Source organism: Leuciscus leuciscus (genome assembly GCF_965113295.1).
Source record: "Leuciscus leuciscus genome assembly, chromosome: 13".
Classification (NCBI taxonomy): domain Eukaryota; kingdom Metazoa; phylum Chordata; class Actinopteri; order Cypriniformes; family Leuciscidae; genus Leuciscus; species Leuciscus leuciscus.
This window is the reverse complement of record NC_138737.1, coordinates 5,610,689-5,634,021: the sequence shown is the minus strand read 5'-3', so window position 1 is coordinate 5,634,021 and position 23,333 is coordinate 5,610,689. Positions and strand designations below refer to the sequence as shown.

The following is a 23,333-nucleotide window of genomic DNA, read 5'->3' as shown; positions in this document are numbered from 1 at the left end:
GAACAGTTTGTTCCAGACAGAATCATTAAAGGGGTGATATAATTCCCTTTTCACAAGATGTAAAATAAGTCTTTGATGTCCCCAGAGTGTGTATGTGAAGTTTAAGCTCAAAATACCCCACAGATATTTGTATATAGCATGTTAAAATGGTCACTTTTTGATGGTGAGCAAAAACGCACAGTTTTTGTCTGTCCCTTTAAAATGCAAATGAGCTGCTGCTCCCGGCACAGGGGGCGGAGCTTCAAGAGCTCCTTAGCAGCTTTGATTACCTCACACAGACATGCACTGAATTTCAAAAACTTTTAGCCTTTTATGTTCAGACCAGAGTCAGAAAGATGGAGAGACTCAAGAAGAAGTGTAGACAACATTTCTGAATGGTTTGATGAATTTATGTAACTTGTGTGTAGTTATCTTCTAGTCATTGGTTAGCATATTCTGTCATGATAATCTATAAATCACATTCCCGGGGGCGGGGTTTATGTAAATTCTAGAGTTGGTGATGTCACTAACCTGGGAGGAATGTTGTGTAGTTTGTTGTAGTCCTTAAAAAGCAATTTCTTTAAAAGAAAATATCTCCCTTTGCTTTGAACTTTGAGCGTTGTAACTTTGCAGATGTTGTTTATGCTCAAACAGTAACATTACACACTAACTAAAGTTAGAAAAGTGAAATCATAATCAACCACCCCTTTAAAAAAAACTATGGACAAAGCCCCTGTTAGACTGGTGGTGGTAGTGGCGCAATGGATAAGACACATGCCTTAGGTGTGAGAGACCCGGGTTTGAATCCACTGTGAGACACCAATGTGTCCCTGAGCAAGACACTTAACCCCTAGTTGCTCCAGAGGCGTGCGACCTCTGACATATATAGCAATTGTAAGTCGCTTTGGATAAAAAGCGTCAGCTAAATGAATAAATGTAAATGTAAATGTAGACTTACATTATGCACCTGTTAAAGACAAAATATCCAGATTCTAAAGATAAATGTGTGACAATGCTTGTAAACAATAATAAATATTCATTCAGTCCACCTAAAATCTAAATTAGCCCTTTTTACTTTCTTATCACTTCTTCCTGGTCTTCAGTGCACGACACGGTATTGTAGTAAAATCAAAATGTGCCTCTCAAACAACTTTTTATTTTCCAGCTGACATCAACAAGTTCTCTTATTTGTTCACGCCTTCCCACCAACATCCTGTCAAACAGTGAAAACATATATTAAAGAACTGCAATGAGTTGTTAATGTTGCTTCACGCTGACGTTCCTACGTTGACGTTTATAAAAACAATATATAAAAAAAAAGGAAAAAGGAAAAAGAAAAGAAGAAACGCATGTGCAAATCTAGCCAGCAAATTCTCTTAATGGGAAGTTTAAAAGTAGAAACTTAAAGGGATAGTTCACTTTGAAATTAATTTTTGGTATGTTTTAGCTTACCTCAAGGGCATCCAAGATGTAGGTGTCTTTTTTTCCGCAGTAGTTTCAATTTTGATATTTTTAGGTCAAACCGTTCTTGTCTGTCAGTCATATAATGCAGGTCTATGGTCATTATCTCAAAGAGCATGCACAGAGTCCAAATTAAAACAATGGACTCTGTGCATAATAAATAAACATTTATTTCAAAGTGAACTATCCCTTTAAAGCACTTGAAATCTTCCTTTTGAGATGGATGCATGTTTGTTTGTAAAAGGCTTTGGCTAATTTCATTATACTTTCAGAAAAACAAATAAAAAAGTGTAGTTCTCTCAGCTTATTTTATTGTTTACATACAAGTTTAAATTGTTGATTTACTTTAAAGATAATTTGGTAGTTGCTGTTTAAAAAAAAAAAAATCACGGTGTCCACTAAACTTCCATTGTAAGTGCATTAGATGTTTTCCTTTAAAAAAACATAAAAATATATTTTTATATAATTTCTTTTTTGTTACAGGTAGGTAGCTGAAGCTTTTCTCATGGCAAGAGCTCTGTTGAGCTCTGTTGTTTTTCCACCTTTATTGCCACTGTCTTGGCTTGCTTAGTTGGAGACATTAAATGTAACATTTAATTTAATATTCAACAATAATATTGATCTGCCTGCATTGACACTATTATACAAGAACTGCACTGAGCTGGACGATGACATCACGGTTTACTCCAGAGCGGCTATATAAATGAACTAAAATTATAGACCCATTTCAAATCTTCCATTTATGTCTAAAATATTAGAAAAAGTGGTGTCCGCTCAACTGGGCTCTTTCTTGCAACAAAATGATATCTATGAAAAGTTTCAGTCTGGATTCAGACCGCATCATAGCACTGAAACTGCGCTCGTTAAAATCACAAATGATTTACTTTTAGCTTCTGACCAAGGCTGTATCTCAATACTAGTTTTACTTGATCTTAGTGCTGCGTTCGATACTATAGATCACACAATACTCTTAGATCGACTACAAAATTATACTGGTGTTCAAGGACAAGCACTAAGCTGGTTCAAATCATACCTATCTGACCGCTACCATTTTGTCTATTTAAATGGAGAAAAATCGATCATAACTCCAGTAAACTATGGAGTGCCGCAGGGATCTGTATTAGGCCCCCTGTTATTTTCAATATATATGATGCCACTTGGAAATATTATAAGGAAACATGGAATTAGTTTCCATTGTTATGCTGATGACACTCAAATATATATTTCATCACGGCCGGATGAAAACGCTACATTTTCCAAATTGACAGAGTGTGTTAAAGATATAAAAGATTGGATGACGCGTAATTTTCTTTTATTAAATCCAGACAAGACAGAGGTAATACTTATCGGTTCAAAAAACCGCCCACAAAACCTCGCACAATACAACTTTAACATCATAGGATGTCCTGTTACTTTATCCTCTACAGTAAAAGACCTGGGTGTTATACTCGATTGCAACCTGTCTTTTGAAAATCATATTTCTTATGTTACAAAAACAGCCTTTTTCCACCTTAGAAACATTGCTAAGCTACGTAATATGCTATCAGTTTCTGATGCAGAAAAGTTAGTTCATGCATTCATGACCTCGAGACTGGATTACTGTAATGCTTTATTAGCTGGTTGTCCTGCATCCTCAATAAACAAGCTACAGTTAGTCCAAAATGCCGCCGCTAGAGTTCTTACGAGATCAAGAAAATATGATCATATAACACCGATTTTATCATCACTGCATTGGTTACCTATAAAGTTCCGTATTAATTACAAGGTATTGCTACTGACTTATAAAGCCCTAAACGGCTTAGCTCCAGTCTATTTAACGGATCTTCTATCGCCCTATAATCCATCGCGCTCTTTGAGATCACTAAATTCAAGGCTTTTGGTCATACCTAGGATATCCAGAACCACCAAAGGAGGGAGAGCATTTTCACATTTGGCTCCAAAACTCTGGAATAGTCTTCCTGATACTGTTCGTTGCTCAGACTCGCTCTCCCAGTTTAAAACTAGATTAAAGTCGCATCTCTTCAGCCAGGCATTCATATAATCCTACAGTTCAAACTACAATCCGGCCTCTATCCAATGCCAGAGGAGAACTGGCCCCCGACTGAGCCTGGGTTCTCCCAAGGTTTTTTTTTTTCTCCATTAAGGCACCTGATGGAGTTTTAGGACACCATTAGGTCACTTGATGGAGTTTTTCGGTTCCTTGCCACTGTTGCCTTTGGCTTGCTCAGTTGGGGATATTTTGGGGATATTTAATTTAATTTGATCAATCAATAAATTCCTCTTGAAACAAACTTTGTTGTATTATTTTAATTTAATACTGTGAAGCTGCTTTGATGCAATCTGTATTGTGAAAAGCGCTATACAAATAAACTTGACTTGACTTGACTTGACTTAAATTAATAACTTTTTTAAAACAAAAATCAAACATCACTGAACTTACTTAAGCAGGACTGTGACCACTGATCTATATAATGATTCTATAGTCATTCTATATCGATCAGTGACTATGAAGCTATTTTCTTCTGGAAACAAACTTTTTTGCATTATTTTCCTGTTAGCCCTGTAAAGCTGCTTTGAAACAATCTGTATTGTAAAAAGCGCTATATAAATAAATGTGACTTGACTTGACTTGACTTGACAGAGTTAAAAGGTAGTTCACCCGAAAATGAAAATTCTGTCATCATTTACTGACCCTCATGTCGTTCCAAACCCCTAAAACTTTCGTTCATCTTCGGAACACAAATTATGATATTTTTAATGAAATCTGTGAGCTTTCTGTCCCTCCATTGACAGCTCCGCAACTACCACTTTGACACATCAAAACTTCAAAAAGTTCAAGAGATTGTGAAACTAATCCACATGAATTGAGCGGTTTAGTCCAATTTTGCTGAACAGACACGTTCGCTTTATATGATGAACAGATTTAATTTAGTCTTTCTAAATTCACATATAAACATTGATCAGCGAACATAAACAGAAGCTCAACCGAACCTCAATGAACCTCATTGGTTCTCACACACTGAGCGAACATGCTTGAGCCGTTTACCACAAGTGATGTGTGCATTGATGAATGTTTATATAAAAGCCTATTGAATAAAAGCCTATATACAATCTGTTCATCATATAAAGCGATCGATCATATGTCTTCAGAAAATTTTGACAAAACCGCTCAATTCATATGGAATAGTTTTACGATCTCTTTCTGAACTTTTTGAAGCGTCAGAATTGTAGTTGCGTATCGGTCAATGGAAAGACAGAAACCACTCAGATATTATTAAAAATGATCTTCATTTGTCTTCCGAAAATGAGTGAAAGTCTTACGGGTTTGGAAAGACATGACGGTGAGTAAATGATGACAGGATATTCAATTTTGCAGGGAACTACACTGCGACCAAAATGGTTGCATATGCGACCTTTTGAAATGCCATTGCGACCAAATTTTTTAATGGGTCGCAAATGTATCACTGATTATTTTTGTACCTATGTTTTAGGCAATATTCTATGATTTACTATGAGCATTTATTAAAACAGAAATGTGTATTTTAAGAATACGTTTTATAACGTGCTCTGAGCATTCAACACATCAAGTTGGCTTCAGCCGCGCGACCGTTACTTAGATTAAAACGTACCATTGTATCTGTTGCGCGAGCGCTCTCTCTCTCACACAAATACGGACGCGCGCGCACACAGAGAGAGAAGATAATTGTAAAATGAAAATTGACGGGCTATAATTAAAATTTTGTTCTTGCTTGTTTTTTTTCTGTCAAAATGTCGGAAAGCATTTGTATTATCCATCCGTGTTTTTAAAATTCGTTAAATGACGGACGTTTTACAACACAGCCCTCGTTATATGTCGCATTCGTCTAACTTAGCCTACTTGATATTATTTTTAGAATAAGTGATTCGTTATGCTATTATTGGACTCCTGTCTATTCATTGTCAACTGTTTTCTATAAATATGTTTGTATTGGCTAACATTTAATCAGTTAAATTCAGTTATTCGTGTCCTGTTTAAAATGTGCAATGATAAATTAAGTAGCCTATCTTTATTGTACACCTGTTTTTTACTGTTTTCTAGGGGTTTCTTAATTTTAGACAAGTTGACCAGCACACATTATATGCAATGCAATATAATGCATGTGTGTCCTATGTGTGACATATTTTGCACACAGGTAAAGGTGCCCAACATAAGTCATTTCTAAAGTAAAAAAGAAAACATGTTTTGGAAAATATCTCTTTATTTGATTATCAGTAAATTTGTTTTCTATACAGAGATATCGATATCGGCCATAACAGCAATATTAATATCGGTTATTATCGGTATCGGCCACAATTTTCACATCGGTGCATCACTACTTAAGAGTTCAGGAGTCTGCCCATCTGTGCCAACCATAAATCCATTTTGCACTTTATTGTGTACTGTATTTTCTATTGCAGTAAATCTATCCAAACCAATGTTAAAGAAAACAAAAACAAGAAGGCATGTGGTTTAAAAGATGGCAAGTAAAATAAAAAGCACATCTGTATGCAATACAGTTTCATTATTGTTCATTATTATCCAGAGCGGCTTACTATAAATAATTTGTGCGACCAAATCATGTTTTGTGCCAGTAACTGAAAAAGTTAGTAGCGCAAGTGCCACCAGTGGAAAAGGTTAGTGTAGTTCCCTGTTTTGGCTGAACTAACCCTTTAATTTTCTACCAGTTACATAACATTACATTACACTGGTGGTGGTTGAGGAGAGATTCCCTGATACAATTGTAAAGTGCTTTGGGTGCACAGTAGTACATATGAAAGCGCTATATAAATTCCTCATTCATTCGTTCACTCATTCATTACATAAAATAAAATGTAAAAATTAGGTGTATTTTTGATAAAACATACCACAGATGCAGCTAATAGAATTCAAGCTGTTAACCCAGAATATTCCTATAAGGTCTTGCTGATCAAACATACATTAAGCATATCAATCACTTACTTGATGTCGTCCTCATGGGCAAAGATGATGACTCCTCGAGCATTGGGGGTCTCCATTAGTCTCTTAATGATCTTGTCAAACTCTCCTAGTTTGGGCTCTCGTGGGATCTTCATGGACTGAGCGATGCACAGACCTCCTTTGTCAGAGAGAGAGAGAGATGGACACCGATGCTGAAATTTTTCTCGACTAAAATGTGACTCACTTTCTATTTATATTAATGACCGGCATAAATTTCTGGCAGCAGATGGGTACAAATGCATGCAGCTGTCTCAGTCTTTGGAACTTTTTGAAAGATAGCATATTAATGGAAAGTCCAATCTGGATCATATATGCTGCAGTGTGTTTTACATCTATAGACTCTCAAGCACACCAGAAGCTTCAAAGCTTGATGACTGTACAGATACTGTACCTGCCTCTCGAGAGATCTGAATGAAGGCATCTACTCCACTTTCACCATAATTCCCCTCTGATGCTAAAGTGGACACATAGTTCCAGCCCAGTGCTTTCACGATGTCCACCATAGCTTGGGCCTGGTAGGAGTCTGGTGGTACCACACGAGAGAAGAAGTCATAGCGGTTATTGTCGCTCAGCTCTGGCGCTGTGGAGGCGTAACTGATCTGGGGGATCTGGAAGACAAAACGAGAAGAGATTTAAATTCCTTTTTAAAAGCAAGTATCTTTGCTAACTCCCTTAGGTGGGAGGAAAAAGTTAAAATATATATATATATATATATATGTTTTCTTAGTCTGTGTTTTTGTCCTGGTTTCCAGTAGAAATATCAAAACATCCTTAAAACAAGATAAATAGATATGAGATGATTAATTTCAAAGAGCGTTTCTATAATTCCGGTTTTTTCTTTAACCCTTCTGGCAAATATTTCTTGTTTTAAAGCTGCAGTCCGTAGTTTTTCCTCTTTGTCGCCATCTCTGTTCGAAATCTGCAACTGCAGTTGTTCGCAGAATTATCAACTTTACGTGGGTTGTGCCTCGGCATGGCACAGCGCGGATGAATCCAATGTTTTGAGGAGAATGTGCGGCTGTCAGTCACCGCGCCGGTGTGGATACTGGCATTCGCAATCACAGATTCTACTTTTTGGAAGTATGACCATTGACCAATATAAGAATTTTGGTAACACTTTATTTTGATGGTCCCTTTTGAACATTCTGTTGACTAAGTAACTTTGGAACTACATGTCAACTAACTCTCATTAGAGTATTAGTGTACGGTCTGCTTAATATCTGATAACTCTTTATTGTGATGGTCCTCCAACAGACACTCTACTGACTATAAGTAACTTTGCAACTACATGTCAACTTATTCTAACCCTACCAGTCTACTAATACTCTACTAATACTCTAATGAGAGTTAGTAGACATGTAGGTGCAATGTTACTTCTAGACAACAGAATGTGTTAAAGGGACCATCAAAATAAAGTGAAAACAGAATTTTCACTGGAAAATGTAATCTGAACAAGTAAGTAACATTCACTTTTGTTCTGACCAACTACGGGGAAAAAAGCATTGCAGTAAATCGCGCTGATTAAATCTAACGATCACTTATCATATCATGTCAAACCGTGCAAATTATACTTTGTTCTCAAATTGTTAATGTTAACAACATCAGCATTGCGTGACTACAACCTTTCTGGATCCGCCATCAAATTACTAAGTTTAATTATATCAAGTGCTGTGAGAAAAGGCTATCTCCACCTCCAACATCCTCACACGCAATATAGCCTACTAGCCGAGACTCCTTCTTTATGTGTACAGATGTGACGTAATGACGCAGAGACATGCTCGAATTTCCCGCGGAAATCCACCAATACCACTGGAATTAAAAACATTATTACAAGCTTACCGTTTTGAATCAAGCTAAGGCAAGCAGATAGTTTGAACACTGGCTGGTTATGTACTTGTTCAAAAAAGAAAATGTGGATAATTTTAACCCAAAAAAGTTACGTACTGCAGCTTTAAGCATAAACCTTATATTGTATGCTTAAAACTTTTTTAAATCCTTGAAAGGATTGGCTCCTGTATACATTTCTGATTTATTATCCATCCACAATCCTGGAAGGTCTCTTAGGTCATCCAACCAGAGACTGTTAAATGTTCCTCGGGTTAGATTGAAAACGAGAGGAGATCGAGCTTTTGACGTTGCTGCACCAAAACTTTGGAACAGCCTACCTGTTTTTATTAAAACGGCCTCTACACTGCATGAGTTTAAAGCAAAACTCAAAACCTATCATTTTTCTTTGGCTTATAATGGTAGCTGATTTGTGCTGTGTCTTGTCTGTTCAGTGTTCTGTTTTTGTAATTGTGTTGTACATGGTTTTAAATGCTGACGATATCTGATAGTGTACAGCACCTTGGTCAACAATTGTTGTTTTTAGTGGTGCTATATAAATAAAGTTGAGTTGAGTTAAAATAAGACTTAATTCAAAATCTTAATTCAAAAATGAACTCTTCAAAAGTTGGTCAGACTTCTTTCAAAAACATTAACACTTATGGAGGCTGCATTTATTTGATCGAAAATACAGTAAAAACAGTGATATTGTAAAATATTATTATGACTAAAAATAAGAATATATTTGAAAATGTAATTTATTCCTGTGATGGTAAAAGCTGAATTTTCAGCATCATTACTCCAGACATCAGTGTCACATGATCCATCAGAAATCATTCTAATATGCTGATATGCTGCTCAAGAAACATTTCTTATTATCAGTGTTGAAAACCGTTGTGTTGCTTAATATATTTGTGGAAACCATGATACATTACATTCAGAATTCTTTGATAAATAGAAAGATCAATATAACAGTATTTATTTAAAATAGAAATCTTTTATAACATTAGAAATGTCTTTAATGATCAATTTAATGCATCGTTGCTGAAAACAAATGAAATCCCCAATAAAATGTGACAAAAAAAGTTGTTGCTTTGGCTCAAATGAGTGCTAGCGTGGTACTTCATACTTTCATAGGCCACTCAAGCTTTGACAACAAAATGTTGTAGTGAATTATCAGCACTATTACATCATTTGTCTGGAGCAAACGCAGATGCCCGCTGTTGGTGTCATCATGATTGGTCGCTCGGTTCACCCAGTGACTGATAAACCTAGATCGACTCCCTCTTTTTATAGCAGTGAAAGTGGAGCAACGATTGTGTCTCGTCAGCTAATGCACAGAAGGTAAGCGAGGTCTCGGCATGTGGGTGAGCCGTATGGGGCAGACTTACAACAGGTAGATGGATGAATCAACGATCCATTTGACAGATTATCTGTGAGGATAAGAGGGGTTTTAGTCAAATTAAGTTAAGCACAGGAGGAGAGATACAGAGATCAGGAGGGGGGAAGGAGAAGAATTCATTTAACACTGATTATGTCCGGCGGCCCCCGCGAATGAGACTTTAACCTAGCGTTTCACAATCCTGCACATTACAAGTGTCTAAAAAATCTGACACACCCAATTCAGGTCATGGAGCACTCCACTAATGAACTGATGAAATGAATCAGATAACAGGCCTTTACAACAAAAGTACTGTGGTGGTACCATGTTACGCGGACGGGGCGATTACGCAGATTTCACAATCTATTTCACAAGCCCTTTCCTTAGATTCCCATCTCGATTCGATTCATTTGAAAATATTTTAGGTGCGTGTCAATGTTGTCCAGTAATTAATGTTGTAGTGTAAACTGTACATGAGACCCTTTCGCTTAGTACATTACTATGATATTACAGGTTAAAATTGAGAACAGAGCCCAAACAATTATTAAATTTAATCGCTATGTATTTTAAAATATAATAATTAACATTAAATTTAAAACAAAGCTGTTCACAAACATTTAAATTGCACATTACCCAGTTTTTATTTAAACTTTCTGATATTACTGTTTCCACTCCAATTTGTTGTTGAAATGTAATAATTTAAACGGTGTCTGTCATAAAAACTTGTTTCATGACAGATTTGTTCAAAATGTACATAAAAAAATTACTGTAAGACAGTGAAAATATAAATAATATAGCAGTTATTGATTGATTGATTGATTGATAGATGAGACAGACAGACAGATAGACAGACAGAATCGCTGCATGCGTTTCTGATGTCACAAACTTGTAACCAATCACGTCAACGTGTGATCGTCAATGAGTGGATCTCTGATCTGAAGCGAGTGAGTGGAGGCGGGGCTAATTTGCATATTCATAGAACCACGTATACTAAATGAGGCAAAGGTGTAGAGTTGCATTCAAGCTATTTTAAGGCATGAATCTTTTTTTTTTTCAAGGAAAATACACTTAAATATGTAATTTTGGTGATCAGAGATGAGTTTTAAGGGATAAAATGATTGACAATGGACGGTAGCTGTAGCTGCTCGCATCTCAGCTTGCCTGAGAGACATTTCTGGCTGGATGAAGGACCATCACCTTCAACTAAACCTTGCGAATACAGAGTTGCTTGTGGTCCCGGCCAACCCAACACTACACCACAACTTCTCCATTCAGCTAGGTTCGTCATCCATAACTCCATCAAGGTCACCCAGGAACCTTGGAGTCGTGATTGATGATCAATTGAACTTTACTGCCCGGTCCTGAAGATTTGCCCTATACAACATCAGGAGGATCATCAGGATCCTCCTGATGTTCACAAAACTCCTTGTCCAAGCACTTGTTCTATCCAGACTGGACTACTGTAATGCTCTCCTCTCCTGGCAGGTCTTCCAGCTTGCACTATCAAACCTCTGCAACTGATGCAAAATTCTGTAGCTATAGTGGTCTTTAACGAGCCGAAGAGAGCTCACGTCACTCCTCTCCTCACAAAATTGCACTGCTCGCGTCAAATTCAAGTCACTGACTTTTGCCTACAGAACAACCACTGGCTCTGCTCCCTTTTACCTAAACTCATTACTTCAGACTTACGTGCCAACCATCCGTTTGCATTCCCCAGAAAATGTAAAGATAAAAAATGTAAGAAAACACAAGTTTAGAAAGATACGAGGGTGAGTAAATAATGTCAAGGCAGGAAATAAAGCCAAAAAGTCAAATTCTGCCCTAACAGAACTGCTACTCAGACTTCATAGTGTAAATTGTGCTAAATTTTACTGCACCCCATTTTGGGGGTATGATTCCCCACTAGTTTGATTCCCCAGCTGGACAGGTCTCTGGCTCAGACAGAAGTATTTAATATTCTGCACTAGTGACTCCATAACAGCAACGTTCACTTCCTCTCATCAGAGCCGTCACGATCCAAATCCAACCTTTTAATCACAGTAATGGCTGCTGTCTGCCCCTGATCTGTGTCCACGCACCCAACAAAAGCCCTAATTTCAATGATGTGCATGTAGTATTTTTGTATGTTTGTATTTATGTGTCAATGCTTATGATTGTCAATCTGTTCGCCATTTGCAAGAAAATTCACAAAAGAAATCAAAATTAAAGCTCTTTCAATATGTCCTGTACCTAATTTCAGTTTCAATAGGAAATATATCAGCACAGGACAGAAAGCCATAAAGTAATATCATGTGCTCTTTAACATCCCAGTTCCCAGCAAGCAGTTCTGTGTTTAAAAAAGACGTCTAATAGCCGTCCAAACACAGCCTTGACGTCTAGGCTAAAACAATATTGGGCTATCAGTGAAAATGTAATAGACATCTAACCATAGCATAGCCCAAGACAGGTTACGCATAGAACATGTCAAAGAAATGAAACAAAACACCTTGTAATCACTGTTGACTTTGCAAGTTATTTTGGCAAAAACGACATGTAACCGGACTACATCAGGTCTATAGTTAACCGAGACAATGAAATGACGGCTATTGCTTGCTGGGTTGTTTATCAAATTAAATGGAATTCAAATGAAGACTTCTGATGAAGTGTTATACTTTTTAGATGTTTCTATTGAGGAAAAAGATCTCACGTGATCCCATGTATCTCCTCTAAAATATATCGCAAATCTTGATCATGTTTGACAAAACAACAAGAGAAAGAAGAATCAGAGATATCACTAATTTTGTATCAAATTCTTCCAACACCACGGGCCAGTTGTTCAAAGGTAAGCTGATCGGATTTTGGTTATCGGATTGGATCAAATCTTGAAAATGGGTCGTTCAAAAGGGAAAAAAGGAATCTGAAATCAGATTAGATCACGGAATCCAAACCTAGTTTTAATCTAGATCAAACTTTCAGTTTTTGTTGTTCAAAACTTGTCAGTAGGATTTGGATAACTTTGATCCAAAAAAACAGGATTATCCTGATCCCAACAGGGGGTAGGATTTCAAGGTGGATTCCAGGAAGAAAATGTAGTAAAACTTTAAAATTGGTAAAAAATACAACATTTGTATCATGTAATATACACACACACTCATATTTTTATTTTGCTTTTGATTAGCTTAACTGTTAAAGTAATACATTAGAAGTAGACATTAGGCTACATATTAAGCCTTCCGGTAGCCTACTGTAAAGTAAAAAAGAGATTTTGAGGCGCCATTAAATAATCCCCAAACAGCTGTAAAAATCAAACAAAAATATTATATTTAATTCAAAGTGTTTTAGCACTGTTTCTAAACTACATTGGCACAATCATAAAAGATGAACCAGTCAAAAGATCTTTGCAAGCGAACACAACGTTTTTTTGGTGAACACTATACAAAACTTTTCTGAGAGAACGCAAAAGCATTTAAATATTTTTTTTTTTTTTCTATCTCATATTTTTTACATGACCATGTCCCTTTGGGGGTTCCGTAGAGCACCAGTAATCCAGATTTGGTAATCGGAAAAAGTTTACATTCAGATCAGGGTGATCCAATCCAATTTTACTTTGAAAAACCGGCACAAAAGTAAGATGGATTACCTGATCCTGGATAGCAAAACATGGGATTTCCAAATCCAGATCATTCTGATCCAGATTAAACTTTTTGATCAACTGGCCCCTCATGATCTGAATTCCTATCCACATTTATTTTATAGCTCTTACTGTAGGTCAACGATTGTCTGCTATCAAAGGACTTTTAGGAGAAACATCTGAGATATTAAATGTATTCATTTAGCAGATGTTTTTATCCAAAATGACAAGCAAATGAGGAACATCCCAAGCTATTTGTCATAAAATTCAACCAATATTCATTCATAGTCGAGAATGCCATATTTGAAACTATAGATTAGTTCAATTAAGCTAAGCAGAAAGGAAGAAAAAGTGGAGACAAATAAACAAAGAGGATACTTCAATGGAAGAATGCTAATAAGTTTCCAGATCTATGAAAGAGCAGCAGTACAACTATCCTCAAGGAGTTGATCTGTTGTCTGTCTTTTTCTACAACAACAAATCAATCCATCATGATGTCGCCACTGGTCTTCCTCAAATGACCCGAACGCAGTTCGCATGAAGTTTGAGACGACTCTTAAATACCCTTTGCTGAAAGCGCATTCATGAATCATTGGCAGTAGCCTAGAGCAATTTTCTTGATTAATTAGACACGGCAGTTAATTAGAGGCTTTGATCCAGGACTTCTGCTCTCCAAACAAACATATGATAAAGAAAATGCTCAGCATGTTATTCAAAAACTTCACTTTTCGAACTTTTCAAGTTTACCAACACTACATAAGATATTTAAAATGTAGAAGTTTCATGGTTAATACCTACAGTACCTAAGACCTACATTCATTGCTATAAATAATCTTTAAAAAAATTATCATCACAAATCATAACTGTAAACATCCAAACATTTTTTATTATGATATTTGCCCCCTGGATATGCCTTATTAGAGGTTTTTGCAAACTAATGCTCATACTCAAGGTTAGAGTTTTAAACAATAAATACAGGCATGAATGATTCCTCAAATTTCCAAGTGATTAGATGAATTTTAGCTTAGCAGATGTTAAAACAAGCAGAGAAAAATGATTAGTCCTACACTAAAAGAGGGATCCGTACTATTTCAACCTTAAGTTTTCAATACGCAATAAGCTATTGACTGTGATTGTGTAAGACTTCTGATTTCATGATCCACTTTAGGTAGATAACTAGAAGATTGCATGGTCATGTTATGTTTTATTGCATTTTTGTTCATGTTCCTGTGTTTCCTTTCAGTTTAGTTCTCGTTTCCATGATTACTGAAGGTGCATTCAAGCCATGTCGTAATTACGGTAACAATTCTTAAAGGAACACTCCACCGTTTTTTGAAATAGGGCTTATTCACCTTCTTTCCTACATTTAGATAGGTGGGCAAATGCATTTTTGTCTCAGTGCATGCATTGTTTTAGTTTTACAGGGTCGGCGCTAGCTTAGCTTAGCATAATGAATGGAATCCTTTGTTGCCAGCTAGCATGTCCTGAGTAAAAGTGATAATAAAAAAAAAAAACCCACCTAATTACTTCTTGTGACCTGCGTATTCACAACAAGTACAAATAGTGATGCAGATTAACACTAGGCAATTTCCTAGGCAGATATTGACTTATATATTAAGGACTATATTAGGGGGAAGCACAGGCGAAGCACTGCTACTTGGGCTTGATATCTCTGTGCTCAAGTAGCAGTGCTTCACCTGTGCTTCCCCCTAATATAGTCCCAAGTCAATATCTGCATAAAACATTACGCACCTATAAACTGAACACATAATACGCATGCGCATGACCATGACGTCACTGTTTTCACAAATTGGCGTTTTTGTTGTTTACACGGAGATGATAACGCTATCGTTTACAGTAACTTGCACTTTGAAACCCGATTTCAAAAGCTTGCTTTTCAGGCTGCCAAAACGCTGTTGTCATGTAAATGTACGGCAAATACACATACAAAGTTTTCCGTGTTTAGTTGATAACGGTGTCGTGTAAACGTACCCTTAGTGTGGTTAGTGTGATTATTATTCATGTATTTTCCTGTTTATTAAAGTATCTTTGTTAGAATTCTGCGTTATGCATCTCTTGTCAACCACCACACTTGACAGAAGAGTAACAAAATGCAGTAAATTGTAAAACTTGCACTACAACCCAGTGTGTTTATGATAATAAATTGAAAGAAATATGAAAACAAATACCAGGTTGCCGTTTCAAACTGGAGTGGCTGACACCAGAAAACTTGCACATTCAAGTTAAAAATGGCAGCGCATGTTTTTACCTAAAAAAGAGTGATACAAAAAATATATATATCGTAGAGACTTGTGAGCAGACCAACAAGCAACCACACAAAAAACCCACACATTAACACACTGCACACAATAACAAACCCATAGACCAACACAGTGACCATTATAGTCCAATTCATAAACAAATTCAAATCTTTTGAAGCAGTTCATTTTAGTGAATTAAAAACAAATCATACAACCAGTGTCTGATTCATGACCAAATTAATCTTTTGAGTCACTCCTTTTAATGACTCAATCAAAAAGACTTACTAACTCTGTCTGATAACCTTTGATGATTTAGTCTGATGAATCCTTTATTGAATTAACTAAATTCATCATATATAAGGTGATACATCGCATACTCTTGTTTCATAAAAATGCAACTGCTGTTTTCTTGCGACTCTTGTATTAAAAATAACCTGAGAGGAGAAATAATTTCTTGAACTAATCAGTTGTTATAAATGAAACCAAAAAAGTATTGTTACAAAGCACATTTACTGTAAATCTTGTATATTCAAAGTCATCTCAATATTTGAACAATGTTTACCATGATATTGTATAGTGATGTCTTTCTGTCCCCTGTATAGACCATGTTTTGAAGGTCTTGTTCGTCTGTGATTCAATACTGATGGATATAAATCTCTCGCTTGACGGAGGTAGAGACATATTTGCCATAGGTTTACCAAATCCGACACACTATTCTTGAACATCTGAGCAAATGCTTTCCGCTGGCATGAAATGAAGTGAGCTTTTAGCCTATTTCCTTAAAGGAATGTTCCAGGTTCAATACAAGTTCAGCTCTTTCAACAGCATCTGTGCAGTGCCGTCCTTTTCCACAGAAATAATTCAACTCATCCCTCGGTTTGTAAAAACAAGCAAAACAAAAAAAACATTTATTATAAATGAACATTCAATGGAAGTTTTAAAAGCACAAACGTGCAGCGTTTTGTTGAAGCACAGCACTTATATTAATTCTTCCATGCAAAATGTGTTTTTTGAGCTGCAAAGTTGTAATAATCCTTTAAGCGGTGGGACTGTTCGGCGGATGAACTTCTGACATAATGCCTTTGTTTGGATTTTCCTCTATGTAAACAGAGATGGTTTATATGTTTACTGGCTTCACACGCTCATAACAGGCATTGAAATACTGGATATAACTTTACATGAACTTCTATGGTAAATGCATTATATTTATTTATTTTTATTTGAACAGATCGAGTTAAAACTAACAGCATTTCACCGAATCCAGAATAGGCCTATAAGGGTGATTTCACACAAATACATCATTCAATAAGGAGAGACTGAAGGACTTCACACTGGCAAGTGAAAATTGTATTGCTGACAGCCTGATAATTCAGTGTCTCGATGCATAATAATATCAGATGACACGAAAAAGTTCACATAAAAGCATTCCCTAAAGTTCAACAAAAAATAGCCACAATTTTCTCACTTGAATTAACTACCACAGACGACTGTGCAATTACTGACCATTTAACTCACAATAACGGCAATTAGAGGAAACTCTGACAGCTAAGGTGCCTGTAGACACTTAGATTCTTTAGATCAACTAATGCAATGATTATTTATTCACAAAGAAACATGTAGCAATCTTAGATCAAAATATAATCTCTCCATTGACCCATTGCATGCAATTTCTAAATGACTAATGCTCACACATGCACCTCGCAAAGTGATTTCAGTCCTCAAAACTCTTACTGTCAAACATTTGCCCTGGTGATTTGCTTTCACTTTCTCTTACAAACTCAATTTGAGTTTTATGAACAGAAGCCAGCAGTTTATAGTACCAAAAGGTCCTCTAATTTTGCAGCTACTGTAAGAGCCTGATGTGTTTCTAGACCCCCAGACTCGGTTTAACGGCTCAGGGCAAAGACAGAGTAATTAAGGCCAGAAACACGCTTACGCAAGTACGTGAACACAAACACTTCTAAATACACAGGCTCAATTTTATGCATCAGAAGACAATTCATGGCACGATGCAAGAACGAATTGCCACAAGGGGTGCAAAAACATGCATTAACTGGTGGCTTGCAGCAGGTCTGTCCTGATAGCAGAAGGGGAAAAAACATATGCTAAATTGTGCATATTAGGTGTCACGTTTTGGTTTTTAGTTCATGTTTATGTCTTTTATTTTGTAGTTTTCATAGTCATGCTTCCTGATTGTCATGTGATTCCAATATCCCGTCATGTGATCCTGTCATGTGCTTCTGTTATCACTAGGATAGCACATTAGGATAGCAAAATAAATGATAAAATGCTTACAGTAAATGTTGTTCTTCAAACTCTGCTGTATTTGCCGCAGATTCATTCGTCACTTCTATATGTTAGTAATAATGTCAACATGGACAGGTTGTGATGCAAGGTAAAAGAAAAGCTTTGCATTAAATATGGGATAGCCTACTGAAGCAAAGCCAACTGAGAACCACTGCATTAAATTGTAATCTTCTGCATTCAGTTTTCTCTTTCAGCTGAACTGTAATAGTTTGTAGAAAAGCAAGTTTGTAAAGTTTTGTATTTGGTATTAAGTTTGTAAAGATAAACTTTTGACATGTTTCTAGCAACTACTGTACCCCAATAATAAAACGCTATAAAATAAAAAGGTTTAATGTCACATGCATTTAAAGGGAACTCTATTGCCCCCTTAAATCTTGAGATTTGATGAGTAGATTCTAGATGAAGTAGATTCAGTTCAAATCTAGACTTAAAAACACATCTCTTTGACGTAGCATACACATAACACATTATAGACTTCTATAATTCAATGTTAGGCTGCATAGATTAGGTCAGCCGGAACCGGGAACACTTCCCATAATTCCTGATGTACTTGTAATATTAGTCTCTCTGTTTATCCCGAGGTTTACCGCAGTCCGCCGGATCCAGGCCGTATCCAGATCTGATGAAGGACCTGCGCCTGGACATGACGACAACGCAGTCCTGAAGTGTCAACCAGTCCATCCCCTGTGAAGGCCTCCTTCCCCTTCCCTTTACCTCTGTACAGATAAAACGTTGTCGGGATAATTCCGGTTCACGTGGCTACGCGAAAGCGATAAAAATGTATTTATTATAAATGTTTAAGGCCAGACAAGTAGTTTGTTGAGGGTTGGTTTGTAAAGAAGGACTACACGCCTGCGCACATATATATTCAAACACGCATTCCTATAGACTAAACACGTGATGTGCATGAGCACACCGTCAGTGTTTTCACGGGTTTGTGTTTTTTAGGTTTGTGCAGAGATAACCTTTTTTTTTTTTTTTTTTTTTTTTTTTTTTTTATACCTAATGATCTTTGCAACGGAAGTGAACCAATCAATCAAAACTAACTTTAGCTGGACAATAACTTTATTCTAGAGCTGCTGTAAAGCCAAAACAATCTCTGTTACTGTAATTTCCTATTATCACTGTAAAGCTGCTTTGAAACAATCTATATTGTTAAAAGCGCTATATAAATGAAGGTGACTAGATACAAAAAGTATGTGTCTGCATAGGGGATGTTTTTGGCCAAAGCTTATTCATGGAATAAGACCTGAAATGCACTTTATGCAAGTATGCAAATGCAGACGGCCCGATTTTGCTATTTTAAAGGTGCCTAGTTTTGTTTTTGAAGGTCTCCTAGAATATATTTACACAACACTAAATAATTTGCAAAGAGTCTTAGACAGACAAAAAATGCATCTCAATGGGGTTCACCCAAAAAAAAAATCTGAAATATAAATTTTATTCGAATTTCCCACATTGTTTGCTTGGTTCACCTTATTAGGCACAAGGTTTAAAGAAACGCATTTGTTGTCAACAACAGCATACTCATACTGAGTTCAAAAAAGGTCCCCCGTCCCACATACCGTGAATTTCACTGTTCTATTGTTTTATAATCTCATCTGATGCTTTTGGCAAGAGGCAATCAAACTCCTCTGTTCTATAAACATCTGGGTCTCTGGCCCATAAAACCAAGAGTCAGCAAGGGATCTCTGCAGAGTTGTATGCCACATAAAGACGAGCCGTTAAAAATTGAGTACCTGGAGCTGTTTCATGAGCCAGAGCACTAAGTCTTATCATTAAAAAAACATGCGGTTTGCTACCGTGTCCCATCCAGCTAGAACGGCCACAGAAACGACATTCACAATTATGCAACTGCGGCACAGCTGAAGTGCTGATTTTTACTGCAGTTCACGCGGTCTGTCGGGGCTTATGTGGCTCCTCCATTGGAAGGTCTGTGACCGCTTTGTAATCCAACTGAGAGTGTGTATGTGTGTGCATCTGAGAAAAAGATGTCCGAGTGACTCGGAGAAAGACGTGAGAGTTGTGTATGTGTGTGCATGTATGACTCCCAGCATGCTTTCTGGAGCACTGCATTGCATTAAAGGTCTGTGCATGCTCATAGATGTGTCATCTCTGTCCGTTAAGCGGGAAGGACGTGCCGTCTTTAAAGTGAGCGTCTGACGGGGAGAGTCATAACCGTGGGGTGAAGTAAAAGCTCATTTAACTCGGCTGTGATCGCGTTTGCCCTGACCGTGGAAAGCACGAGATATGGCCCCTCTTGCGTCAAGACACAGAGCTAAAAACAGAGAAATGATAACACATGCTGCATCCCAATTCACATACTATCTGTCCTAAACAGTAGGCTATGTGAGATTAGAATTAGTGCATCCCAAATTATAGTTCGTAGAGCAGTGAGCCAAAGGTGCCAGGATGGATTTCGAAGTGTGCATTCGTGCATGCTTTGTTTGGATGACAAAAGCCACAACCCCTTGAGGATGAGAAGAAGAGTTTGTGACTGTGCTATTTTTAATTTTTTCAGCTGTAGAAAAATGGTGTCGAATACACAGATGATACTGTCACTACAGTTTTTAACTGTACAGTTATTAATAATATATGTTAAGGTTTCAAGTTACTGACTTTAAAGTGATGATGAAAAATTCTGTCATCATTTCTACTTAATTTTTGTTGAGTCTACTCAATGAGAGTCAATGGGGTCCAACATTGTTTGTACCCCAACGCTCTTCAAAATATCTTCTTTTGCAGAAGAGAGAAAGTCATGCAGTTTTGGAACATAAGGTTTGATTTAAGAAAAAGATGACAACATTTTTATTTTGGGGTAATCTAACCCTTTAAGGTAATGAATTTAGCTAGATATTAACAGTTTGGAAATGGAATACATACTAAAAATACTGTGCAACATACATTGTGTTTTTAAAGTCACTGTGAAATCAAAATTGACCATTCTTGTTTTTTCATAATGGTATATTGCCATATTTATTTTAAATGTTTTATCCATGCACATCATTATTTTCTTTAAAATTCATGCGCTCTCGTAATCTTTAATCAAAATTCCCAACCCTCTTGCAGCAACATCTCTTCTTTTCTCCGATGATGTGTTTATAGATGTGAGGGGCGGGACAACCTGTCACTCACATGAGATCGACCAATAGCAAACCATAACCATCCAATCAATTCCTGGTTGACAAAATCAAGTCCCTCCCTACATTTTTTTTAAAATATACCACACTTTAAATGGTTAGGGTTAGGGTTAGGGTTAGGGTTAGGGTTAGGGTTAGTGAAACACATTGTTGTTAAATGATCTCAAATGAAAACAATAGTTTTGCATAATACAAGTTTGTGTAAAAAATATCTTGAAATTTGTCAGAAAATAAATTAGTTTGAGCACATTTTGATAAATAGACAGGTTCTTTATGCATGCAAAAATATGCATAATATATATTCTATAGTATGAATGTAGTACATTCTAAAAATGTTATGTAATGTAAATGTAATTTACAATCATAGACAAAGTACATACTTGCAGTGCGTAGCAGAAGTATGCGAATTGAGACACATTCATTCCTGACATGAAGACTTGAATAAACAAAGACTTTCCACAAAAGACAGGTGTTTGGCGTCACAGACATCAAAAGAAATGTCCAGAACTCAAGCATTGTGCTCGCAATCTGTCTCATGATATTTTCATGATGTTCCGACACATCAAACACATTTTAATGATCGACTGTGTAAAAATATCAGTGAAACAACAGGCTTTTCGTATGCAAAACATGGGCTAAATGGCTGTTTGAAACTGTCCCAAGCATATTTAAACAACAAAAACATGATAAATGGAAAGAGGTGGCTGTCGAGCCTTTGTCCACGCTTCAGCGAGCAATCTGTAGACTGGAATAATCACTCGCCGTGGTGCTGTGCCCCTCATCATACAGACGCAAAAAGGTCCGTTTAATGAAGATCCACTGTACCTCTGCTTTTGTTCCACATTCGTTTCAGACTTTATTCCACATGTGTTTAATTAGAGGGTTGGCTACAGACAGCTGTCCCCACAGACTCAGCCTATTGTCTAACACCTTTCTGTCATTCACAACAGCACAATGGGATAACTTCCTGTGAAATTAAAATGCGCTCGATGGTTTTTGTATATTTTAAATGAAATTTGAATTTCAGTCTGTTTGGAAAATATTCAATAGAGAAACATTTTGAATATAGACACCGTGACCTGATTTTTCAATGTTTAATTAAGATTAATTAAGATTCTATTTCAGTCTTTCTACTTCAAAATGTCATGTTTAATTCAATGCATTACTTATTAAAGTAAATCTTACACCATTTTTGGTGTATGCTTACCATAATGTACTAAGCTGGAATCAGATTGTGAAACCATAATACTTTAATATACTGTAGAACTATATTCATGTACCCTAAGGTATTATAAAGAATATCATGGTATTATCATCAGGTTATGTCAATATCATAACCACACTATTATTATAGCAAAAAGCCTGTTTTACCAGTGCCTGATTTATTTTATTTTCTGTAAGGTTGATTTTTCTGCTTTGAAGGCATTTCTGACTTTCATGTTCATGTTTCGTATACCATACACAGTTAAATATGAGAATATACAAATATGACTTTGACATCTTATCATAACCAGCTTATTGGGATCCCCTAAAAAATTTAAATACGCATTTGACAAGGGCAGAAATCAACTTAGGGGCTTAGCAATGGCGCTGTTAATGAGATTACAGAATTTCCATGACAACTGTGAACTGGAAATGCTGGATTTAGGAACAATAAAGCTGTATTTTTTCTTTGATCAATTACAAATAAACACGTAAGGCCTTGGTATTCATGCGATCACTTTAATCTGACATCCAAACGCAAACTCAACTTCATCTCAGATGCTTCCCCTAAAATTCATTTGGAGAAATAAAATCTTTTTGTGTATAATCTTTTTAGATATGGGCCATTCTACAGAATTGGTGCAAACTCGCTGTCCCAGAACCAAAAAAACACATTTAAAAAGCATTTAACTAATCAAATCTTAGATGTTTACTAAGATCCTTCTATTATCTATTGAATCCCACAATCATATTTTAAATATCAGTAAGCTTAATATACAATAAAACCATAATTTATTAGGCACTTTCAATTGGGAGGTGGCTGTCCCGAACCCCAACACCTAAATTTAAACTTGTGGAAATTATATTGAAATAATTTTTGCAATTTTTGCATTATTTATTTTATATTTTCTTTGTAAATCATGAAACTTTATATTTAAAAAATGTGTCCCGCATTTTCACGTGACTACCGAAACAGTGTTTTAGTCCATTGGCTGAGACTGATTTTATCCACACCCCTACATTTTTTATCAAGAAATATACCTGTGTCCCTCTCTCTCATAGCTTCTCTTTCACAGTCGATAGGTACCATCATTTTAAGGTGAATGTATTTCAAAGTCTGAAAATCGGTGTGTAACTTTAGTGAACATCACTACCAAACACCTTTTTTCTA

The 23,333-nt window shown here is 36.4% G+C and overlaps 1 protein-coding gene across 1 annotated transcript in view; it reads right to left on the bottom strand.

The window, feature by feature from the left end:
* Positions 1–23,333, bottom strand: part of grm6a (glutamate receptor, metabotropic 6a) — a 64,098-nt gene that overhangs the window by 27,368 nt on the left and 13,397 nt on the right. Inside the window, exons 3-4 of the mRNA XM_082189142.1 lie at positions 6,828–7,044; positions 6,419–6,554 (exon numbers count right to left, since the gene is read on the bottom strand). Coding sequence (XP_082045268.1) covers positions 6,419–6,554; positions 6,828–7,044 — 353 coding nt within the window. The remainder of the gene's footprint in view (positions 1–6,418; positions 6,555–6,827; positions 7,045–23,333) is intronic.